This window comes from Sus scrofa, chromosome 4 (genome assembly GCF_054392235.1).
Source record: "Sus scrofa isolate SSC_HxYL_T2T_F1_AM1 chromosome 4, Sscrofa_HxYL_maternal_Yorkshire_Landrace_v2.0, whole genome shotgun sequence".
Lineage (NCBI taxonomy): Eukaryota > Metazoa > Chordata > Mammalia > Artiodactyla > Suidae > Sus > Sus scrofa.
The window spans coordinates 135,812,678-135,833,777 of record NC_139386.1 but is presented as its reverse complement, the minus strand read 5'-3'; the positions used below and the strand labels follow the sequence as shown (position 1 = coordinate 135,833,777).

The 21,100-nt window shown below is 43.9% G+C and overlaps 2 protein-coding genes across 61 annotated transcripts in view; one reads left to right on the top strand and one right to left on the bottom strand.

Annotated features, from left to right (window-relative positions):
- ZNHIT6 (zinc finger HIT-type containing 6) overlaps nt 1-20,186 on the bottom strand; it is a 111,489-nt gene extending 91,303 nt beyond the window's left edge. For 6 of the 17 annotated variants that reach the window (XR_002343009.2, XR_002343010.2, XM_021088554.2 and 3 more), the window contains exons 1-5: nt 19,354-20,172; nt 18,151-18,216; nt 17,958-18,064; nt 17,787-17,872; nt 11,748-11,851 (exon numbers count right to left, since the gene is read on the bottom strand). Coding sequence is in view for 15 of the 17 variants with exons in the window: in XM_021088554.2 (XP_020944213.1) it covers nt 11,748-11,851; nt 17,787-17,872; nt 17,958-18,064; nt 18,151-18,216; nt 19,354-20,015 (1,025 nt within the window). In the remaining 2 variants the exon portion in view is untranslated. 17 annotated transcript variants of the gene reach the window in all.
- LOC146404297 (uncharacterized) overlaps nt 20,057-21,100 on the top strand; it is an 85,459-nt gene continuing 84,415 nt past the window's right edge. For 43 of the 44 annotated variants that reach the window (XM_085024272.1, XM_085024273.1, XM_085024271.1 and 40 more), the window contains exon 1: nt 20,057-20,537. In XM_085024272.1, the coding sequence (XP_084880398.1) occupies nt 20,057-20,537 (481 nt within the window). The remainder of the gene's footprint in view (nt 20,538-21,100) is intronic. The other variant, XM_085024265.1, reaches the window with a different exon arrangement.

The window sequence follows — 21,100 nt, the reverse complement described above, 5'->3', positions numbered from 1 at the left end:
CTTCATGACTTGCACATGCAGGTATGAAGGCTATGTCTCAAACTTTTAACTATGGTTGGTTCTTGACATTATGAAAGGACTTCATTCTTACTTTATGTGATTGTATGACATAAATCATTGACATACCAACTGGCTATTTTTTTAAAATCAGAAAAATCAAAGATGTTTTCATGGGAAGTGTAAGGTGGTAGTCACAGAAAGGACAGAACAATTTTAACATTCTTTTTAAACTTAAAAAGATTTTATTATTGGAAGTGGTATTTAAGGTGCTTCCTTTTTATCTCAGAAATTATTACCCAACCAGAACTAGGGTTACTTATCTAATCATTTGACAGCTTCAAAGCTATCTTCTTCAAGAAATGTGCTACAACGAAGAGTTACATACAGAGGCTGAAGTCTAAGAATGAAGATTTCTAATACAAAGTTTAAATGAGTGTGAATATTTTTGTTCCAATAAAAAAAAAAATCACCAATTCTCATTTCATTCCACCACTGATTAACCAATGTTTATCCCAGGAACACTTCTAAGGGCTCAGCAGGCATTTGGGACACACAGAGACTGGGGGATGAGCCCAAAGCCGACCTCTTTGGGGCAGGGAGTCAGCCACCAGACCACCGCGTTTCCCTTCCAGGTCGCCGTGAGCGGAGGCCAGGGTCTCACATAAAAGAACCCTGTTCGACATGGCCCATGGAAAGGACTTCCACCAGCCTGCGATGCTGGGGAGGGGAGGGCAGAGGCTGAGTGGACGGTCTGCCTCCTGCCCTTAACGATCTGTTACTTCCTGTGATCCCGAGGAAGAGACGCACCTCATGCCTCATGGGGTGACGAAAGCATTTCTATCTATCACAGGATTAAATGAGGACACGTATGTCGAGAGCACAGAACACGACAATCAAAAGTGTTACTGCTACCACCACGTTCTAATTCGACATTCAGGTTAACGTCCTAAATCATGGCGCTCAGAATAGGAATACTGACAGGGTCTTTAGCTGAGAATGTCGCACCACGAGTTTATAACTAAACTCTCTCTACACTGAGTTCAGTGTTTCTGAGGCGGGACCTATGGACACTACCAGCGTCTAGAGGGCTCTGCATGTTCTGCTAAACAATATGGATTTGATTCCTTGGTTAATGCACCACCAACACAGGTTTTTAGAGTGAAACGAGGGGGTTAGGAGATCCATCACCCTGCTATGTAACTCTCCTACTAAGTGATCTTTGCCCAAGTTGGTGGCATGCGGAGGTTCCCGGGCCAGGGATGGAACCTGCACCACAAGACTGACCTAAGTCGCAGCAGTGACAATGCCGGGTCCTTAATCTGCTGAGGCATCGGGGAACTCCAAGTGTTTCTACAGCATATTCGGGACATTACCCTTCTTGCCCTTGTTTGCAGTTATTGAGTGAAGTATTTCCCGCTGCTTCTGAGAAATTCACTGACAGAGTGTAGTGCAAAATGTCTGAAATTTTTACTCGTGATTTTCAAATACAGGTGACACCACATAAGCTAAAGTTAGATTTTCCACGTCTGTTTACTTTGCCACTAATTAAATCAGAAAGGTCTACAGGTTATGAAAACTGCCATCCATCCTCTCACCAGGAAGCACTGGCAAGGAAGAGCAGTGCGAATACAGGACCCCTTCAGCTTCCCTACGCCCCCTGCCCTGAAACCAACACTGAGCACATTCAAGTCCTTTACACAAAAGGGAGTGTCTGCATGTAACCAAATACATCTTCCCATACACTTTAAGTGGTCTCGCCATTACTTAGAATACCTAATACAATGTAAATGCTAGGTAGATAGTTGCCGGTGTGCAGCAAATTCAAGGTTTAGTTTTTGGAAACTTCCGAATTTTTTTCCCCAAGTGTTTTCATCTTGTAGTTGACGGAACCCACAGATGCAGAACCTGCAGATATGAAGGGCCGACTGTACAGTTTATTACACACCTTTCAGATTTTAGGTGTTGTTCTAAAAGTTTTATTGTATTAATTCATTTAATTCTTCTAGGTCTATTGGATAAATGCTATTATTTCATTTACGGTGAGAATTCTAAGGTAGAGAGAAGTATTCTTACTCCTCCAAGGTAATTATTTAGCTGCAAAGTGATAGAGCTAGGATTTGAATCCAGGCAGGACGATAACTCTATAGAGTCTATGCTCTAATCTAGTACACTACTATCAACTTTCCAGAAAGTAAATTCAATACCCATGCATTTTTTTGTACTAATAATTCAAATGGCTCTCAGTTATATTTTATTTAAAATATCTGCCTCCGTATTTAAAAATCCCTTTTAAGAGCCGGAGTGGACATTTCATCTACTTTGCAATCCCTCGCCACAGTCTTCCTTCCTAATCCACAACCCCATTTTGATGAGTGGACCCCATCTGCCCCTCCAGGACTACACACTTAAGGGCTGGCTTAAGGAAATCGTATCTCCTATTCTCCTGGAAACAATGGCTCAGGGTTGGGCAGGTGATCCAGGCAGTCCGATCATGGCGAATTTCGGGTTTCCTGCTCAGTCACGCAGGGAAAGAAGTATTCGCAGATATTTATCAAAACTTAAACTGTTACCAGAAGCCTGCTATGGTCCTAAGGATCCAGGTGACCCCACAGAAGACACAGTGGAGAACTGGCAATAAAATGGGTCCTCCATGACACAAATGAGTCATTTTCCTCTTAACCCTGAAGTCCACCTACCACTGGACATCAGTTACGAGAGCCAATAATACATACTTTTTATAGCTCAAACTGGTTTGAATCGGGTATTTTATTTCATGCAGTATAAAGCAATTTGATTGCTACAAGGGATTAAATTTTTCTTTCTAGGTTTCATCTAGCATTTTAAGCAACAGAAAAGATAGGCCAATTCGTATATCGTCAACTCCCAAAAAATTTGGAAGTGACAAATAATATTTGATGGAAATTTCAGGAAAAGAGTGTTTTATTCCACCATGGACCATAAAATCTTCTTTTAACTTAAAGCAGAATGAAAATCTACAAAAATGTGAAACACTTTAAGAAAACACAAATGTACAAAATATCTATATAATCCTTCACTCAAAGGCATTTTACCTTTTGAAATGTATTTCAAGATCGAAATTTAAAGTTTTAAACATAAACTTAACTATTCCTCAAGCAAATAATCCATTTTACTAGGATTGGCATCCTAACAGGTACCTCTGGGAGAGCAAACACAAAGGATCCGTGAGGCTACTCAGCACGTGGATTAAAACGACTGCAAGCGGCGAGAGGGAAAGCCCTAAGTTTACGTCTCACAGCATTCCGCGAGCACTGTGAAGAGTTCCACTTACACAGTGTAGCTGCTCGCTTAAAACTCTGCTTCACTACTACACGATAACCATAGGAAAGAGGCTAAGTAGGTGGTACTGGCTTCAGCAGACAGAATATTAAGAACGTGGATACAGTAGGTGGAGATCGAGATGAAAAAGCACATTTTGCTTCAAGTGACTGAGAAAGACCTGAGCACTTACCAAGGCGGCTCTCCACCAGCAGTGGTGCCCACCTCATTTGGAAGTGGCGAGGGGGCTCGGGCTCATCCGAGACGAGGGAGCACCTTAGGCATTTGGAGTGCAGAGACCAGACACGCTCGCCTGCCTGTGATGCACAGCAAAGCCCCCACAATGAAACGTGCCCTGTTCCAAATGCCAACAGAGCCCCTACTGAGAGCACGGGACTACGGAGAGGGCAGGCAGATGCAGGCCCCAAGCGGAAAACCAGTCCTAGATGCTGGCATCTGTTTCACATTACCTAGAGAGGACACAGGAGCCCGGGCAAAGGAGAAATAATGGAGAAGGTGCCCTTTCAAGAGGTCTAGGAAGCCTGAAGGGGAGACCCTCGGGATTACGCCCGAAACCAGCCTGGGGTCGCTGAGGGAGCAGGTCAGGAAATGAGGTGGGGACAGGCGGGAGTCCCTTGCAGGAACAGGAACGCACGCTGCTCCAAGTCTGACTCTCTCTCAGCTGCCCGGCACGGCCGAGGAGCTCCCGCGGGGCCCAGCCCCACAGGGCTCTCCAGCCTCACCCCTCCGCTGGCCAACGCTGGTCCAGTTTCTGGACACGCCGGCGCCCCGTCTTCAACGCCCCGTCTTCAACGCGCTACTCTAGCTCCTGCATCCGACATTCTCACGGGACAAGCCTTCTGTCTGTGTGGAGAAGACCCCAGACTCGAAACGCCTCCTCGTCCTTCACTGACTTGTTCAAACTCTGTCTCCTCTCGGGAGGACGGCCCAGCCCCGGGCTCTCAGGGAGGAACCCCGGCCGCCCTCCCGCGCAGCCCGACCTACACGACGAGCTGGCCGTCTGGTCTCCCCGCGGCCGGCGCTGCGGGAGAAGGAGGACAGTGGCTGGCTGGCGCCCAGGGTCCCAGTGCACCTCCGAATCACCTCACGCCCACCCCCTGAAAGTTAAGGGCATTTCTCCAGAGCCCTTTCTGTTCACAGCAACATCAAGAGGGAGACACAGATTCCCCGTGTTCGCTCCGCCTCATCCCCAGCTTTTTACAAGACACAGAACCTCTGCGGCGGGTGATGACTCGGGAAGTCTGTGCCTCGGGCACAGGTTTCTCTGCATTTTGAAGCTGCCCCAGGCAATTCGCACGTGCACGCCACGCTGGAAACCCCGCGCACGAAACGGGGACCCGCACTGTCCCCTCACTACAAACACCGCACCGAGCGCAGAGAAGTGAGACACCTGCTCAGAAAACGCCCTCACACATAAAATGTTCATCTTGCCACCTGTAACACGAAAGAAACGGTTCAGAATTCACTATACTCTTCTCCTTTTAGAAACAAAGACAGTGGGGAAGACTTTCCATTATTTCGCTTCGTGAGAGAGACGAAAGGCAGCAGTTCCAACGGGGGCCGGGGGGGATGAGGACAGGAAGGCGGTTTTCGGCGGTGGAATGGGGCCGGCGCCCGAGAGCTTCGGACACCGCCCACGGCCACGTACGCGGACCGAGTTTACCCGCCGGCACGTCTGCCCACGGCTAGGGAGGGCATCTCTGAGCCGAGGACGCTGCCGGCTCAGGAAGCACTGAAGGATTCTGAGCAGGGGACCGTCATGGCAAAACACGCTTTAAGGCGACGAGTCTGGCGTCGCTGTGGGAGAGCGAGCGAGGTGAGGAGATGGGAAGGCGGCAGGGCTCCCCAGGCTCCCCGACCCACAGTCCCGGGGAGACAGACGGGCCGGAGTGGGAGGACGCGGCTGAGATGCTGCAGGGAAGGGCGGACGTGGTGACGGAGGAAGGCCTTCCCCCCCTGGGCCACACGGGGACCCCGGCGCGATCAGGAACGTGTGGCTTCCCCTGCCGGAGCGCTGGCCGACGCCTGCTGTGCAAAGGGACACCCTCTGCGACGCTGGGGCCTCGGAAGGTCCGCCCCGCCACCCACGCAGCCCCCGGTAGGTCGAAGCCGTTCCGGCAGAGAAACCGCAGAGCCCATCATTCTCATGAATGAACCGTCTGTACCGAGCACCCACGAAGCACATCCCCCAAGTCCACCTCTCCCACCGCAGCCACAACGGCCAAACCTACTTCACTGCCTTCACTCCTTTCTAGAGTCGGTGAGCAGCAAAGCACAAAGCTGTACTGCTTAGAGGACACCCTGCAAAACGAAAGGCAAAAAACCCCACAAGAACAAAAACACTGCATAAAGAAATGTACTGCCGCATAAGTGATTGTTCAAGGAAGAAAGAGCCTGACATTAATACGCAGGTAGGTAGGTACGTCACTGCAATTATAATTTGAATGCTATAATTTTATCCAAAGATCAGAAAGTAATTTTAAGAATCCAGGAAAGGTTATTTCTTTACAAGAGGGCCATCTAGTGGCTGGCTTCTAAAACAGGACTGGAGCTGCAACAGCGATTCCCACTGGGGTTGGATACCCGGTAGCGGCACTATCTTGATGTTTTAGGAGAGGCCTGCAGGCAGAGGTCTCTAGGCACTCTGGGCCAGTAGGAAGACGGTAACTCAGGTCTGGGCTGACAGGGGTGAAGGACTGATAAGAAGGACTGGGGTGCGTAGCAGGGACGGCCGAGCGCATGTGGAGACAAGCTGCGGAAGGTCAAAAGTTGGGTCCATTTCTGGGCAGCGGGGGTTAGACCCCACAAGAGAGCAGACGCCTGGACATAAGCTGAAAACACTGTGCGAGAGGAGTTTCTCAGTCCGATTCTTTTTCCAAATGGCTAGCACGTGGCTCCTCACTGTGGAGTGTGAGATGCCCACGGCTAGGAAAACACAGAGGGCCTCAGGCAACCAGATGAGGTGTTCTGCAAATGCAACCAGGACAACCCGCAGACGGGAGCGCCAAGGCTTCCTGCAGCAGCACTCCTAGGACACAACTGCAAAGACGCAACCCCGGATAAAGCAGGGACTTTTATATGACGGACTCAGAATGCTTCTCAAAGACGGTATTTATACCTCAAAATGTGTAATGGTCTTGTCCCCATTCATCAACGTCTTTTTAAATTATTACCTTAAAAATTCTCTTCGTTATTCTCAAGAATTAAAGGCACGTGGTCTAAAGTTCAGAAAGGTACAAGAGGGCGCACAGTCCCCACGCCTGTCCTCCTCCAGCCAATCTCTCTGCCTTAAGGTAACGACTACTGTCAGCTTGTGACACAAGCACGCAGGGACATAACCTTGCTTTTCACACCACGATGCGCACACTGAACACGGCTCTGCGTCCGTCTTCATCCGCTCAGTGGTTCTGGCACCCATTCCATGCGGGCACATTCAGAGCTGCTTAGAGCTTTTCCCACTGCAAAGCGCACCACCGGTTTTCCAAGCAGCCCACTACGGATGGATGTTTAGAGTCCTGTGACTCTTTTGCTATTGCAAACAATATTGCACTGGGTATCCTTGTACATGGTTCATTTCCCATATGTATATCTAAATTCCTGAAGCAGAATTGTTAGGGGAACAGGTAATTATCACGCCTTTCTGATCTAGCTCTTTTCTACACCTGACCTTACCTTTGTCTGGGGCCACTCCTTATTTTTAACGAGGCCAACGGGTTAATTTAAAACTATTTTAATTAGGGCAACAGGGTACAGCATCACCTGAAAATCCTCTCAATGCAAACATCAAGAGATACTGGAGAAACAGATCACACATACTGAGCTCATCTGAAAGTAAGATACATCTTCAGGAGCCAAAAGGAAGCAGGAACTAAAAACCACAGTGGAATGCGGAGGCTACACCTGCTCCGGAGGCCTTTGCCTCCAAGCAACCAAGAGGCTCAGTGACCAAAAGGCTTGTGTTTCAACTGCCACTGAGTGACATGAGACGAGATATCAGTCTCACATAAGCTGGAGAATTCAAACTGAGATCACCACATAAACTAGTGAAATGGTGAACCAGAAAAACTGCCTGCTAGCGAAGGGAGATGGCAAGGAAACCTGCCCACCTCAGCTCAAGCTCGAGGGAGAGGGAGTGTGGGGGAAGGCGTCAATTGAGAACGAAAACTGTAGCTCCTCAAATGGGCTTGGGGTTCAAATTTTTCCTGGTGGTGGAGTCTGATAAACTCCAGAGTAAGGAAGAACGAGAAATTAGGTATTGTTTTTTTTTTTTTTTTTTTTTGTCTTTTGTCTTTTTTGTTGTTGTTGTTGCTATTTCTTGGGCCGCTCCCGCGGCATATGGAGGTTCCCAGGCTAGGGGTCTAATCGGAGCTGTAGCCACCGGCCTACGCCAGAGCCACAGCAACGCGGGATCCGAGCCGCGTCTGCAACCTACACCACAGCTCACGGCAACGCCGGACCGTTAACCCACTGAGCAAGGGCAGGGACCGAACCCGCAACCTCATGGTTCCTAGTCGGATTCGTTAACCGCTGCACCACCACGGGAACTCCGAAATTAGGTATTGTTTGATTACAGTGCTGCCCCAGGCCTACTGGGGACGGATATAATAAATGTAACAGAACCCAAAGATTTATTCTCACTGCACATACCTCCTGACAGCCAGGAGTTACTTCGGGTAGTGCTTCATTTAACCCCTCAGCAACGTGATCTTCCCTAAGGACACCTAGAGTGTACCAAATGCAGAGGCAATATTCAAATCCAGGTTTATCTCAGTCAAAGCCTTAACCACTTTTGAAAGTTGAAAACAGCAATGAAAACAAGTCTTTTAAAAAAAGAGACTATGGGGGACATGGAGGTGAAAATAATTCTTTGAGAAGATGTAGTATCCCCTTCTTCCAGCAAATAACACTACAGTCACCTACAATTTTTGGTCTCTTTTTTTTTTGTTTGTTTTTTTAGGGCCACACTTCACAGCTCAGGGAAATTCCCAGGCTAGGGGTCGAATTGGAGCTGCGGCTGCTGGCCTACACCACAGTCACAGTAACACCAGATCCGAGCCACATCTGCAATCTACACCGCAGCTCAGGCCACGTCGGATCCCTAACCCACGGATCAAGGCCAGGGATCGAACCTGCATCCTCATGGATGTTAATCAGGTTACTGCTGAGCCACGAGAATTCCTTTTTTATCATTTTCCTATGATGCCCGAGAAAACACAGGCATCACAAAGAAGGTTCTACCAAGGATCTTTTCTTCATTCCCTGCCCCCAAAGTAAAGCACAGAACCTTTCAGCAAGCAACACTCTCTGCAGTCCTGATCCTGACAGACACTAAGTTCACCCACATCAGAGGTTCTCGAATTGTACCTCTCCTACTGCCTCCACCCCAGGGTATGTCTGGCAATGTCTGGAGACATTTTTTCTCATCATAAAAGAGGGTGTGTGTTGAGGGGAGAGAGGGAGAGAGGGAGGGAGGAAGGAAAGAGAGAGTAAGAAAAAAAATACAGGGACACACTAACATTAGAGATGTTTCCCAGCTGACTGCCAACCAACTAAGCAGCAGTGATCATGGCTGTCAACTAACTAGGAAGCACCTGAATGCCTTACTGTTTATCCACTATCGGAACACCAGCATTTTAAATTCAGTCCATGGCAAAATTATTTTCCGTTTAGAAATAATAATGGGCAATTTCACAGACAGAAAAATTCTGTTCCCTAGATTTCAATTATTTTTTTTTACCAAAATATTTCACCAAAATAGTTCTAAGAATGAAAGACCACCTTACTACAACAGACTGGATTAAGACAAATTTTACATTTGAATTTTAAGTTATTACTCTGAAGCCTGTGGGCAAAGAGTCCATATTTCAGCAGCAATTAATTAAAAGCAAATTAAAACAAAAAATTATTTCCACCTTTCAAGTTAGCCATAATTTTTTTCAAAAGACAACTCAGTGCTAATGAGAAGTTTAAACAGGCATATTCTTATTTACTATAAGTGGAAATGAAAACCGGTTTCTCCCTAGTTTGTCATCACTACCCTCACTTTATAGCTGAGGAAACTGAAGCACAGAGAAGTCGGGTGGCTTGGCTTCCTGTCACACAGTGAAGATGGGGCTGGTCAGGAATCTGACCAGGCAGCTGAGCTCCAGGCTGCCCTCCTACCCACTCCACTCCACTCCCGCTGTGTTTTATATAACTTTTCACAACTCCTGAAAATGCATCAGAAATGGTTGGAAGATAAAACAGACTGGTGAAGACATTCACAATGTATGCAACAGATTAAGGCACACCTTAAATGAAAACCTTCAAGAGCTCAGCTTCTCCAATAATCAGATGAGCAAAAAAGTTTAGTAATATTCAATCAAAGTGCAGGTATAACTAAAACAGGCACTCATACATTTTTGTGGAAGGTATGAAGTGGTACTTTTGGGGGGAGTTTCTTTCAAAAGTTTAAACACATGTAGTCTCCGACCCCGTGATTTCCCCTTTCTGGGAACTGATCCCACAGAAAAAAATCATGTAAGCACTCCAAACAACTTGTTTGCAGATGCTTATGACAGCATTATTTGCAGTAATTAAAAACTAGAAATCTGCCCAATCCTCAGGAAGATGGGAATAATTAAATACGTTAAGACACAGCAGTCATGGTGGGAGTATACTGCTTAAGCACAGCGAGGCATAGACAAGGAGGTGGTCCATTATATCTTGCTAAACAGAAGGAGGCTAGCAGCAGAAAAGCAGAGTGTGTGCCTTTATTCATAAAGATGAATCATGTTTAAACCGAGGAGAGGTATGTAACTTTTTATGCTTTTTACAAGTATTTAATATTGTTTTACTTTATTAATTGAAAAAAGGAGAAAATATGGTTAGAAGAAACATGAGATATCATCAGTGGTTGTCTCTACACAGTGGAATTACAGGTGTTACTTTCCCTTTAAAGTTTTTAGCGCTGAGGATTATTGCAATTGCTGCCACGTGCTGATTCCTCCCCACACTCCAGCGATTTAATTACACAAAGGTCACAACTCTACCCAGGAGCGTTTGCTCCCTTTTACAGAAGTGACTGTGTAAGAAATTAACTCTAAAGTCCACCGCGTGCTATGCTGCTACTCTCCTCTCGGGGAAACACTATAAATACAAGAAAACCAAGCCCAAGTACATGAGCCAAGGGCATGATGCGAGAGGTGGATCTGCCATGCCAGCGTCTGAGGTGTCCAAAAGAACAGCCTCAGTCTGTGTTCTAAACCCAGAAAACACACCGAATGTAACATTCTTGGAAAAAACTTCCCACAAACATTTATGTATTTAAAGACCCCCAACTTCGACATTTGAGGCTGTACTACTAGCAGTAAAACCATTCTGAATGGTTTCTTTCATAAATCAGGAATACATTTCATATTTCAGAAGGCACAAATCAGTTACCTTCAGTTTGAAACAAAGTATGTCAATTTCTAAACATGGCAGTTTCAAAATACACAAAAGAACCATCTCATATTTGATAAATGCAAAGCATTACTTTACTCTTGAAAATGAACCCCCCAAAAGGGGAAAATCACCTTTACAAACATTCATCTTGAAACATATAAATTAAAACAGGTAATACCATTCTCTAGTAATAAAACATCTCCTGAAAAGGCGAAAGGTTTACTAGAATAATGACAACTGCGATGGTTCCATCTTTCAATTAAACTGTCAGGGGGCCTCCGAGTTTACACAGTACAAGCCGCACGTGAGCCAGACCAAGCCCAGGGAAAGCAGTAAACTCCTCAAGGCCTCACAGTCACTAAGAGGTCGAAGCAGGAGAGGCTCCCGCGGGTGTTTTCGCTCGCTCACCATCTCCTTTTGAAAGGCAGTATCTAATAATTTACCAGGCTACCTGGAGTACCTTGGGATTCGGTTCCCTACGGGGTCTTTTTGACCTAGCACCTTCAGAAAGCAGGAAACTAACCTCTACTGTATCACCTGCCCTCACAGATTCACTACAGAGTAAATGTTTTCCAAGTCCCTTTTCTTTCCCATCACTGGCTTTCAAATGAAACCCAAAGTAGAGAGGATCATAAAAGCCAAGCTGCTCTGGTGAAAAATGTACAGGAATTTTGCTTTGAATTATTGCTTGTCTTTGAAACTTCTGAAATACTTCCATGGCATTTTAGTTGTCGGATAGAACGATACTCTCATGTACACACATGCTCTTCCCTCCCTCACACACATATATACACTGCAAACCCAAATGTTCTTAAAGTCACACGACATAAATTAGCATAGGTTCCTAAAGGCTTCGTTCCACGTTGTGCAGGCATCCCGTCCTGGACCAGTAACAAAGAGCTTACAGACCACACTGTGCAAACACCACCCCACAGCAAGCCGAACCTGCCAAGATGTCCCCCATCAAATCAAACACCCGATGTACCAGGAAGTCCAAAACTTACTTCTTATCAAAAAATGTTGAATTTTCTTTCCTTTTCGTGAATCCAATGGGTAGAAGTTTTAAGTCAATACCTTGCTTTCGAGCACGATTTTTCATAAAGTACATCTAATAACCAAAAACAAATAGACAAATTAATTTTGAAAGGCCTTCAATTCCAAAAGCACATAAAACAAAGTTCAAAATACAACAGTTAAGATTTATTGAGTACTTATGTTTCACAAACCATGCTACGCAGCAATAGCTCCTTTAATCCCCACAATATTATAAGGGGGTACTATTATTACCCTCATTTCTGCTATTTCAGCTATTTCTGAGAGATAGAGCCTATATTCAAATCCAGATCTAATTCCAGTGTACGTGCCTTTAACCATACACTCTATAAGGCAAAAGAAGAATTTCCTGGGGATTTAAAGAAATACAGGTTATTTAGCAATCACAAGGGTTATGGATACAGTTCTTAATCTTTTTTTACTGATGGTTTCATACCATAATTCTGTATATGCTTCTATTACTAGACAGGTAGCATTCACGGGAGGAACTACAGCACGGCCTATCACAAGGCTAAACTTAAAGTAGCCACTGATGCAGGGTGTTCAAATGGGATATGGGCATTCCAGCGGTGACGTGTGTTACTCCAAAGACCATGTAGGTTGACTGAGCTAATTAATCAACTAAAGAGAGTAGTGAAGAGAGTAATATCATCAAAGAAGAACAATCACTCAAAGAAGTGGCAAAGTATAAATGTTTTTTGGCTGAGAGGAGTCTAGACTTTGCAAGGCAGAGAGCTAGACAATTAAGTCCTAAGTTAAGGGAAAGGAAGGGTCAGCTATCATTGGCTAAGTAGGAAAATGACCTTAGAAATTACATGCAATTTGGAGTTCTTGTCGCGACTCAGTGGAACAAATGCGACTAGCATCCATGAGGACACAGGTTTGATCCCTGGCCTTATTCAGTGGGTTAGGAATCCAACTTTGCCGTGAGCTGTGGTGTAGGCTGCAGACACGGCTAGGATCTGGTGTTGCTGCAGCTGTGGTGTAGGCCGGTGGCTACAGCTCTGATTAGACCCCTAGCCTGGGAACCTCCATATGCTGCAGGTATGGCCCTAAAAAGACAAAAAAAAAAAAAAAAAAACCCTGCAATTTTATGCTATATAGGGTTTTGATTTCAGTAATGACAGTGATTATAAGGACCAACTGTCCTACTTAAAACACTTAAGAATGCCAGTGTGTGTGTATATAATTTACTTTTTAAAAAAATCACCTTAAAATCATTGAAGAACTGACAGAAACAGGAAACTACAGGCCAATAGTGAATGAAAACTCACAGAGGTAAGCAAAGCAATGAAGCCATTTTTTCTAATTCTAACAACAGCTTCCTCAGCAAGAGGGTCAGAGTCAAGACCCAGTAACCTTCTAGGAACCCCTTTCAAATGAAGCTTAGTAACAGAATAATACACCTTCAGGGTAGGGCTCAACAGAGCATGCTAGAAATTTTGTATTAGAATGACTGGAACAGGGGTAAAGGAGGGGGTAAATCCATTAGAAGTTGTGGCCATGGGTTAGTTAGCCCTTGCTCAGACTTGAAACGATTTGCCTTGCTTGTGGTGGTGACGCAACCTTAAACCTTCATCTTGGTTTAAGATCGTCCAGATCCGCAATCTTCCTAGGAACCTGGCAGAATAAAAGGTCTGTTTATCCCAGTCCTTAAAAAATGCTCACAAATAGTTTTTAAAGGAAAAAAAATACTCAACAAAAAAATAAACAAGCATAAACAATGTAAGAAAACAAGGCTCAGTGTACAGGAACCAAAAGAGAAAGAAAAGAGGTAGCTGAGGGAGCTCCCCATATATTCAAACACCAAAGGAATCATACACAGATTATAGAACTACTCTGCAGAATTTAAAGGAATAAAAGGAAACACGAAAATATCTGCAGTGAAGAGAAACTATAAAAATATGACTCAGGGAGTTCCTGTCAGTGGCGCAGTGGTTAACGAATCCGACCAGAAATCATGAGGTTGCGGGTTCGATCCCTGCCCTTGCTCAGTGGGTTAACGATCCAGCGTTGCTGTGAGCTGTGGTGTAGGTCGTAGACGCAGCTCGGATCCCGCGTTGCTGTGGCTCTGGCATAGGCTGGCAGCTACAGCTCTGATTCGACCCCTAGCCTGGGAACCTCCATATGCCACAGGAGCGGCCCAAGCAAGAAATGGCAAAAAGACAAAAAAAAAAAAAAAAAAAAAAGACTGAGCAGATTTTTTTTAAAGAACTAACCAAGACTAAAATTTTTCAGAATGCATTAGAAAAAAAAGATAAAATCAGGAGAGAGTAAGGGCTAGGTATGATGTAGGTAGGAGGCCTAAGCCACATTTAATGGTAGTTTTAGAAGAATGAATAAGGCAGAGTAAATATTTTAATAGAAATGAGCTGACAATTTCCCGGAATTGATGAAAGACACCCTGCTGATTCAAGAAACCTAGTGATTCTCAAGATAAATAAAAAGAAATGTACATTTTAACATTATAGATAAAAAGATAAAAAACATATCTGGAGAAAAAGGATTTCAAAGACAGTTAAAAATGACAGCTGACCTGACAAAAGCAACAATGGAGTCCACAGACAATGGAGAATAATTTCATGGAGAAAATGCACTTAAGAGGATGAAATTAATCAAAATTCAAAGAAAGGCTGATAGAGTAATCGAAGAGGTGGCAATCAGCAAATTCTAAGAAATATTCTAAAAGATGTACTTGAGCTAGGAAGTGATCTCAGATAGAGAGTCTAAGATGATGGCAGAACAAACAAAGAGCAAAGAAAGTAGGAAATATGAAGACAAACCAAAACAAACACCGACTGGATAAAACAGTAATTACTACATGGAGGCTAAAAAAAAAAAAAAAAAGAGACAATTTAAATACCTGAAAACAATACGAAAGATCATTAGAATGTCAAATGAAATTTAAGTGTTCAAAGGTAACTCCTGGCAAACTAGGGTCAAATCCTGACTGCTGCCTATTTTTATAAACAAATTTTGTTGGCATGTAGCCCTGTGCATTTGGGTATGTATTATTCATGGCTACTTTCTTGTTACAGAGGTAGAGTGGTTGTGACAGAAACCATAAGGTCTGGAAACAAATTACCATCTGACCCTTTACAGAAAAAGTTTGTCAATTCCTGTTCTAAGGTCATTGCATTATCTAAGCACAGGGTTAAGGTACTGATTAATTTTAGATACTGGTAAACAAAGTATGCATGTAATGTCTAGCCTAACCAATGAAAGGACAGAAAAAGGGTGAATAACTTCTAAAAAGTGATAGAAAAACTGAAATGATAAAAAATTACTCAATTAGTTTAAAAGACAAGAAGAAAAAACAAATGAACAAATAGCACAAATAAGGTGACACATTTAAAGTCAAATACATAGATAATTTTATTGAAAACTAAATGAACTTGATGATTCAATTAAAAGTTATAGACTGTCAGAGTGGAGAAAGACTGGAACTCAACTTACGGTGCTTAGAAAAGATGTGTGCAGGATGAGAGGGTCCAGAAAGGCCTACAGTTAATGGAGGGGAAAAATACACCAGGCAAATGCTAACCAAAGGACTAAATAGCTTAATACTAGACAAACTACACAAAAACGTCGAGACAAGAAGGGTCACATCACAATGCCAAAGGTTAAATACACCAAGAATAAGTATTTCCTGAGGTACGCATCTAATAATTTACCCTTAAAGCTAAAGCAAAGCTAACTGAACCACAAGGAGAAACATACAAATCCTTTTGACTTTACCTATTAGAAAATGTGAACATACCTCTCTCTGTACACTGACAGAGGAAACAGACCAAAAAAACCCAAAAAAACAAAAAACGGTAATGTTTAAACAATTTGAACAACACAACTAACAAACCTGACCTAAAAGGAATATATAGAATACCAACTGCAGACTACTTTTTTTTTCCTCAAGCAGAGAACATTATAAAATTTGACCATATACTGGGCTATAAATACAAAGCTTAATGTACTTTAAAAAAAATGAACCCAGAAAAAAATATGTTCTCTGACCATAATGCAATTAAGCTTAAAATTAAAAAAACGTCAAGAGGACACACTACCAACATAGAAAAGAGATTCATAATAGCAACTGATCTAGAAAAAAAGAAGACACAAAAAAGCAGTATTACGAATGATGACATTACAACTCCTACAGATATGCAAAGGAGAGAATCGAGTAATAGACTTTTCATATTCTTATTGGAATATTTTAGATTAAAAAGATAATCAGAAAAACATTAAAAGAACAAATACAGAAAAAGCATTTGATAAAATATAACCACCACTCATGTTAAAATATGTTAGCAAACAAGGAACGGAACTTCTTTAATCTAGGTATCAAACTACATCTATAAGAAAATTAAAAAAAACTAGTGAGAGATTCAGCTGCCCAAAGGCTGTTCACAAGAGTACCCGTGGTGCAATCTTTCCAGTTTTCCTTCTATGATCAGGAGTTACGCAACAAAGATGTAGAGAAGAGTTAACATACCAGCCCTGAGACTGTTACCCTTAGAAATTTCTGCTGGCAAGGGTGGCTCTTGGCTGGGGTCTGGAAGTTTGACTAACTGGTAAATGGAGTCTACACAGACATAAAACTTTCTCCCAAATGATAAGGTTGGACCACTGTGCTAAAACTGTACAAAAATGTGGTTTTTATCTGCTTTTCTTTTGGGAGTCTGGAATTAGTCAAGCTGAAGATATGCATACCCCACAACAAAACAATTCCACTCCTAGGTATAAATCCTAGAAAAACATGCATAAGCAAACCACAGTTCATGAACAAAAGTGTTCACCATAGCACTACTCCTAAAATTTTTTTTATTATAGACAACCTAGCACCTATTACAGAAAATCCAGAAATGAGAGTAGATCGGGGAAGGGCACAAGGTGGTGGCAGGAACTTCTGAGAAGCTGGCAATGTTCTAATTCAAGACATTGGTGGTAGTTACAGGGATGTTCACGCCACAGTTATTCATTAAATGGTGTGTTTCTACTTTATGCTTTTTTATATGCATGCCATATCTCACAAAAAGAAAAAAAAACTTATCTTTTAAATAAATTATGTCTAATTAAACTTGAGAAAAAAAGAGACTTGATTGATACATGGTGATATTTCTTTTAGATATGCCTAACGTCATGCCTACCCCCATAATACCAACAAAATAAGGTGTTTGAAAGGTATTAGAATCCTGCAACTCCAATACCAAAATGGTCTCCAAAAAACGAACGTAATTCCATGTGATTCAGTATCATTGAAGCTCTTCCTCCACAACGCAAATCTAATCACTTCCCAATAATTTTATCCCTGTCATCTAAGCCGCATCATCTCTGATTAGAACCACAGCCACACTCCTGTGAATGGCCTCCCAGCTGCCAAGTGTCCACTCTTGCCTGCTCAAGTCCACTTTCCAGAGCCCAGCAGGAATGATCGTCCAAAAAGCAAATATGCTCAGTGTCCTCCCATGGACTCTGTTTTCACGTCGAATACCTCAGGAGTCCTCACCAGTTTCTTTAGCCTCCTGTTCAACATGCTTCTCCTCACTCAACTACAGACACGTGCCCCTCTTTTAATTCGGCAAACACGCCAACTTCATCCCTGACTCAGTCTTTTGTTTCTACTTGGAAAGTCTTCCTCCAAATGTTCACATGACTGCTTACACGTCATCTCTCAGAGAAGCCTTTCCCAACCACTGTATCAAAAATAGCACCCTTATAACACCCCATTTTCACTTTCTTTAGCCTCCTGTACCTTCTTTATCTTCCACGTGCATTTAACTCTACTGGAAATTACACTTGTTCCTCTACTCATCTCCTGTCTCCTCCTACAATACAACCTCCACGAGGGGAAGGACTTTGTTTTGGTCACTGCTGTTTCCCTAGAAAGCAGAATAGCCCTCGATCATGATAGCCACTTATTATTTGTTGAGTGAAAAAAAAAATAATCTAATTGATTAGAAGAAACTCTGGAAGGGATTATGAAAAATACTTACATGTTTATTGCTTATGGGTCTCTTCAAGAAAGCATCTCTAGAAATATGGTCTGCTGTTCTTGCCACATCTTCTAAAAATCGGTAATCTAAACATTTCAAAATGGAAAAATAAGCAAATGATATACACCAACTGCCAGGAAGTATCAATGTGCTATGCATAAGATGGCTTACCACTCAGGAGATTCATTTCAGTAAACTGCTGTATTGAAACATATGCAGTTTTATCTCGAACTCCATTACACGTCAGGTCTGCTTTGTGTTTCTTCACACAGGGCAAACTGAAGGGACCAAGAGGGGGTACTTTTACAATCTAAGGTAAGAAGGGTACAGATAGAGGTAAGAAAATAGCATGTTACACACATACCTGCAGGAATGTCGCATACAACGCGGACATCTGTACTTTGCTTCTTCTGTACCACAAGTTTCACATCTGCAAAAGACCACATGAAACTTAATAAATTATGCAATATTAATTCTACTTATTTATAAACTTTTAAGGCTGAGTTAGCTACTCGTAATAATCAATTTATAGACATGCAGTCATAGTGAATAAAGCAGATACAAGTAATTCCCATAAAATACTTGATAGTTGTCTAACATCCTTAGAAATTTCTCTTCTAGGAAACAGTCTCTAAATAACAACTACGTTTACAATGTTGTTATAAAACGTAATTCAAGAAAACATTAAATTTTAAAAAGTCATCTCCCTTGGACTTCTTCTTCTACTGTAATCAGAGCATGAGATCAATGATATTTTAACTTGTAATTCCTGACACTGTTAATGACTGTGTGTGCACATCCCCAGAAGTCTAAGCCAGAAGCTATGCTTATATATCTGAACAGCACACGCACTAGAAAAGGATATAAGACCCAGACAAATTGAGAGAGGAGCAGCTGCATCTTTCTTCCTCAACTGCCCACCCAACCTAGAATGCGCACCAAGATAATTTAGAAATCCTGTTACCCACCAATGTCTTCAGCTACTCTTTCAGGATCTTGGGATACCGACAATCAACTACAGCTCCACTGGATCCACTATGTTTGAGACAGTAAAAGCCCCAAGAGTCTGACTACTCTTTTACTTCCCATGCCACCACATGATCACACTAAGGAAACTAAATCAAAAGTAATAAATATTCATAGATCCATAAAGAAACAAAACAATCGGGTGAATTCCAATGTATTTTGCCTAATTTTAACTTACTCCATTTTGTTCTTGTCTTTTTGGTTTTGTGAGACTTTTTCTCACCTCTATACTCTCAAAGGAATACTGAGCCCAGAGAATATTAAGTCAAGAAAAATCTGATCCCAGGGTTGTCTGATTCCAAGAATTTTCACTTCCCAACTTGGCCACTGGACTCTAGTACCAACGCACGTATTTTCACTGTATTTGTTGTCATCTGACAAACCTCCCCTTCCCAAACGCCCCTCCCCCACTACTCAGGCTCCAGGGACCCCAAGTGGTGCCTTTTCCCCATTATTCCGCACCCTGCTGGTAGTTTCTTTCAGTCTAGACCACCCAGGACCCCACGGCTTTACTCCCCCAATGGACTTCTCCCTGCCCTACCTGGACATGGCCAGTTTCCGCTTGGAGCCCACTGGGGGATGCATCTGAGGCTCTTCTTTCACCTGTGCATCGGCCATCACCTCTTCTTTCGGGACATTCTTCTCTTCTTTTACACACATTCCATCCACTCTTTCCTCCGTTTTTATGTTCTGACCTAGAAACACCTCCTCCCGTTTAATCTCCAAGCTGTCTTTCTTCTCTTCCGTCACTTCTAGCCAGTCCGTCACTTCTTCCTTCACCTTCACCTTCTCTTCCTTAACCTCTGGCTCTTCCTCCTCCTCTTCTTTTACCATCAGATTGCTATCCGTCTCCTGCTTCACCTCCAGGGTGCCTGGTTTTTCCTCTTTCACCTCGGGCCCGTCCTCCACCTCCTGCTTCGCCCACGGGTCATTCAACACACCTTGTTCCGTTTCTGACCAGTCCACTACTTCCTGCTTCACGACCGTTAGGTCCACCCGCATCCCTGCCCTTCGTCCACCTCCTGCGCCTTCCCCTATCTTCCCCGTTCCGTCCAGTGCACTCCCCGCCTCCCCACCTCCAGCCTCCTCGGTCCCTCCGGTGCCCCGGACTCTCTCTCCATCGGACTCCAGACCTAGCCGCGCCCCCTCAGCTCCGCTCTGACCTCCTCCCGACGTCTCTTCATTTTCAGCAGCGAAATCCATCAGCTCCGGATCTTTGACTTCCGCCAATACTCTGTCCTTCAATGTGGCTCGTCCAAGCCAACAGGTACGAACTACCGGCCAGAACACCGACCGCAGCCCACGTGTGGACCCCAGAAAAAGCGAGCGGCAGACGCCGGCCCCGAGCCTCTGCTCGAATAGTCGTAAAGCAACGCTTCCGCGCGTCGCCGCTTCACGACTCGTGGAGCCCTTTACGGCTCGGCCGCCGGCCGGCACAGCTCCTCCCGGAAATCGGCTTGGGGCCACGCCCACTGCGAGCCCGCCTTCGGGGCGGGGTTTCTCCCAGCCTGCGGTCGGGGAGCCCGCGCTCTCTGCACGTGGCCACGCGCTTCCGGGAGCGCCGAGGAGCTACGCGCCGAGCCCGACGCCGGGCGTTCGCGACCCGGGGATGGGAGGAGCCGCCCCGGCCTGCGCAGATGGTTCAGTCCAGACGCGTATGGGAGGAACACCTAATATCACGCCTCTCTACGCTTCAGTTTCTCCAGCTCTGCTCCGCAGACGGTGGTATTTACAAATCTTTTAGTTTATTTAAACGATTAGGTGTAATGGTGCATGGAAATAAGCTGGCGGTGATGAAACAAACAGTATATGGTGGCTGTTATTACTGGGAATCCTGATAGGTTTCAGGAAAGAGGGCATTAACTTTTATTCCTTCAATTCTTGGTCAGTAACACCCGGCGTCAGCCCGGTCCACATTTGCAGCATCCTACAGGTTTCTCTTAGAGAATAAATGAATATACTTTATAGATAATAATCTCTCTACCCAAAGACTAGGTCAAAAATTCAGTCCCCAGGAATAAAAGATATATTTAAAAAAATACACAAAAATACAAAAAACTGAAAATTTCCTGACATCCATTTCAGTTACTTTAAAATTGTTTTACTGCATAGTGTGCCTTAGGCACTTTCACCTAATCATCAGCTCATGTCTGTGAGATTGATATGTTTTTTTCTGCGGAAGGAGACTTCAAAGAAATGCATTTTGGCTGTGGGCTGCTCTGTGCGACTCCCTCAAATCCTGTTACAGTTTGGAGGGCATTCAGGTGTGAGCACTCATTCGCACGTGG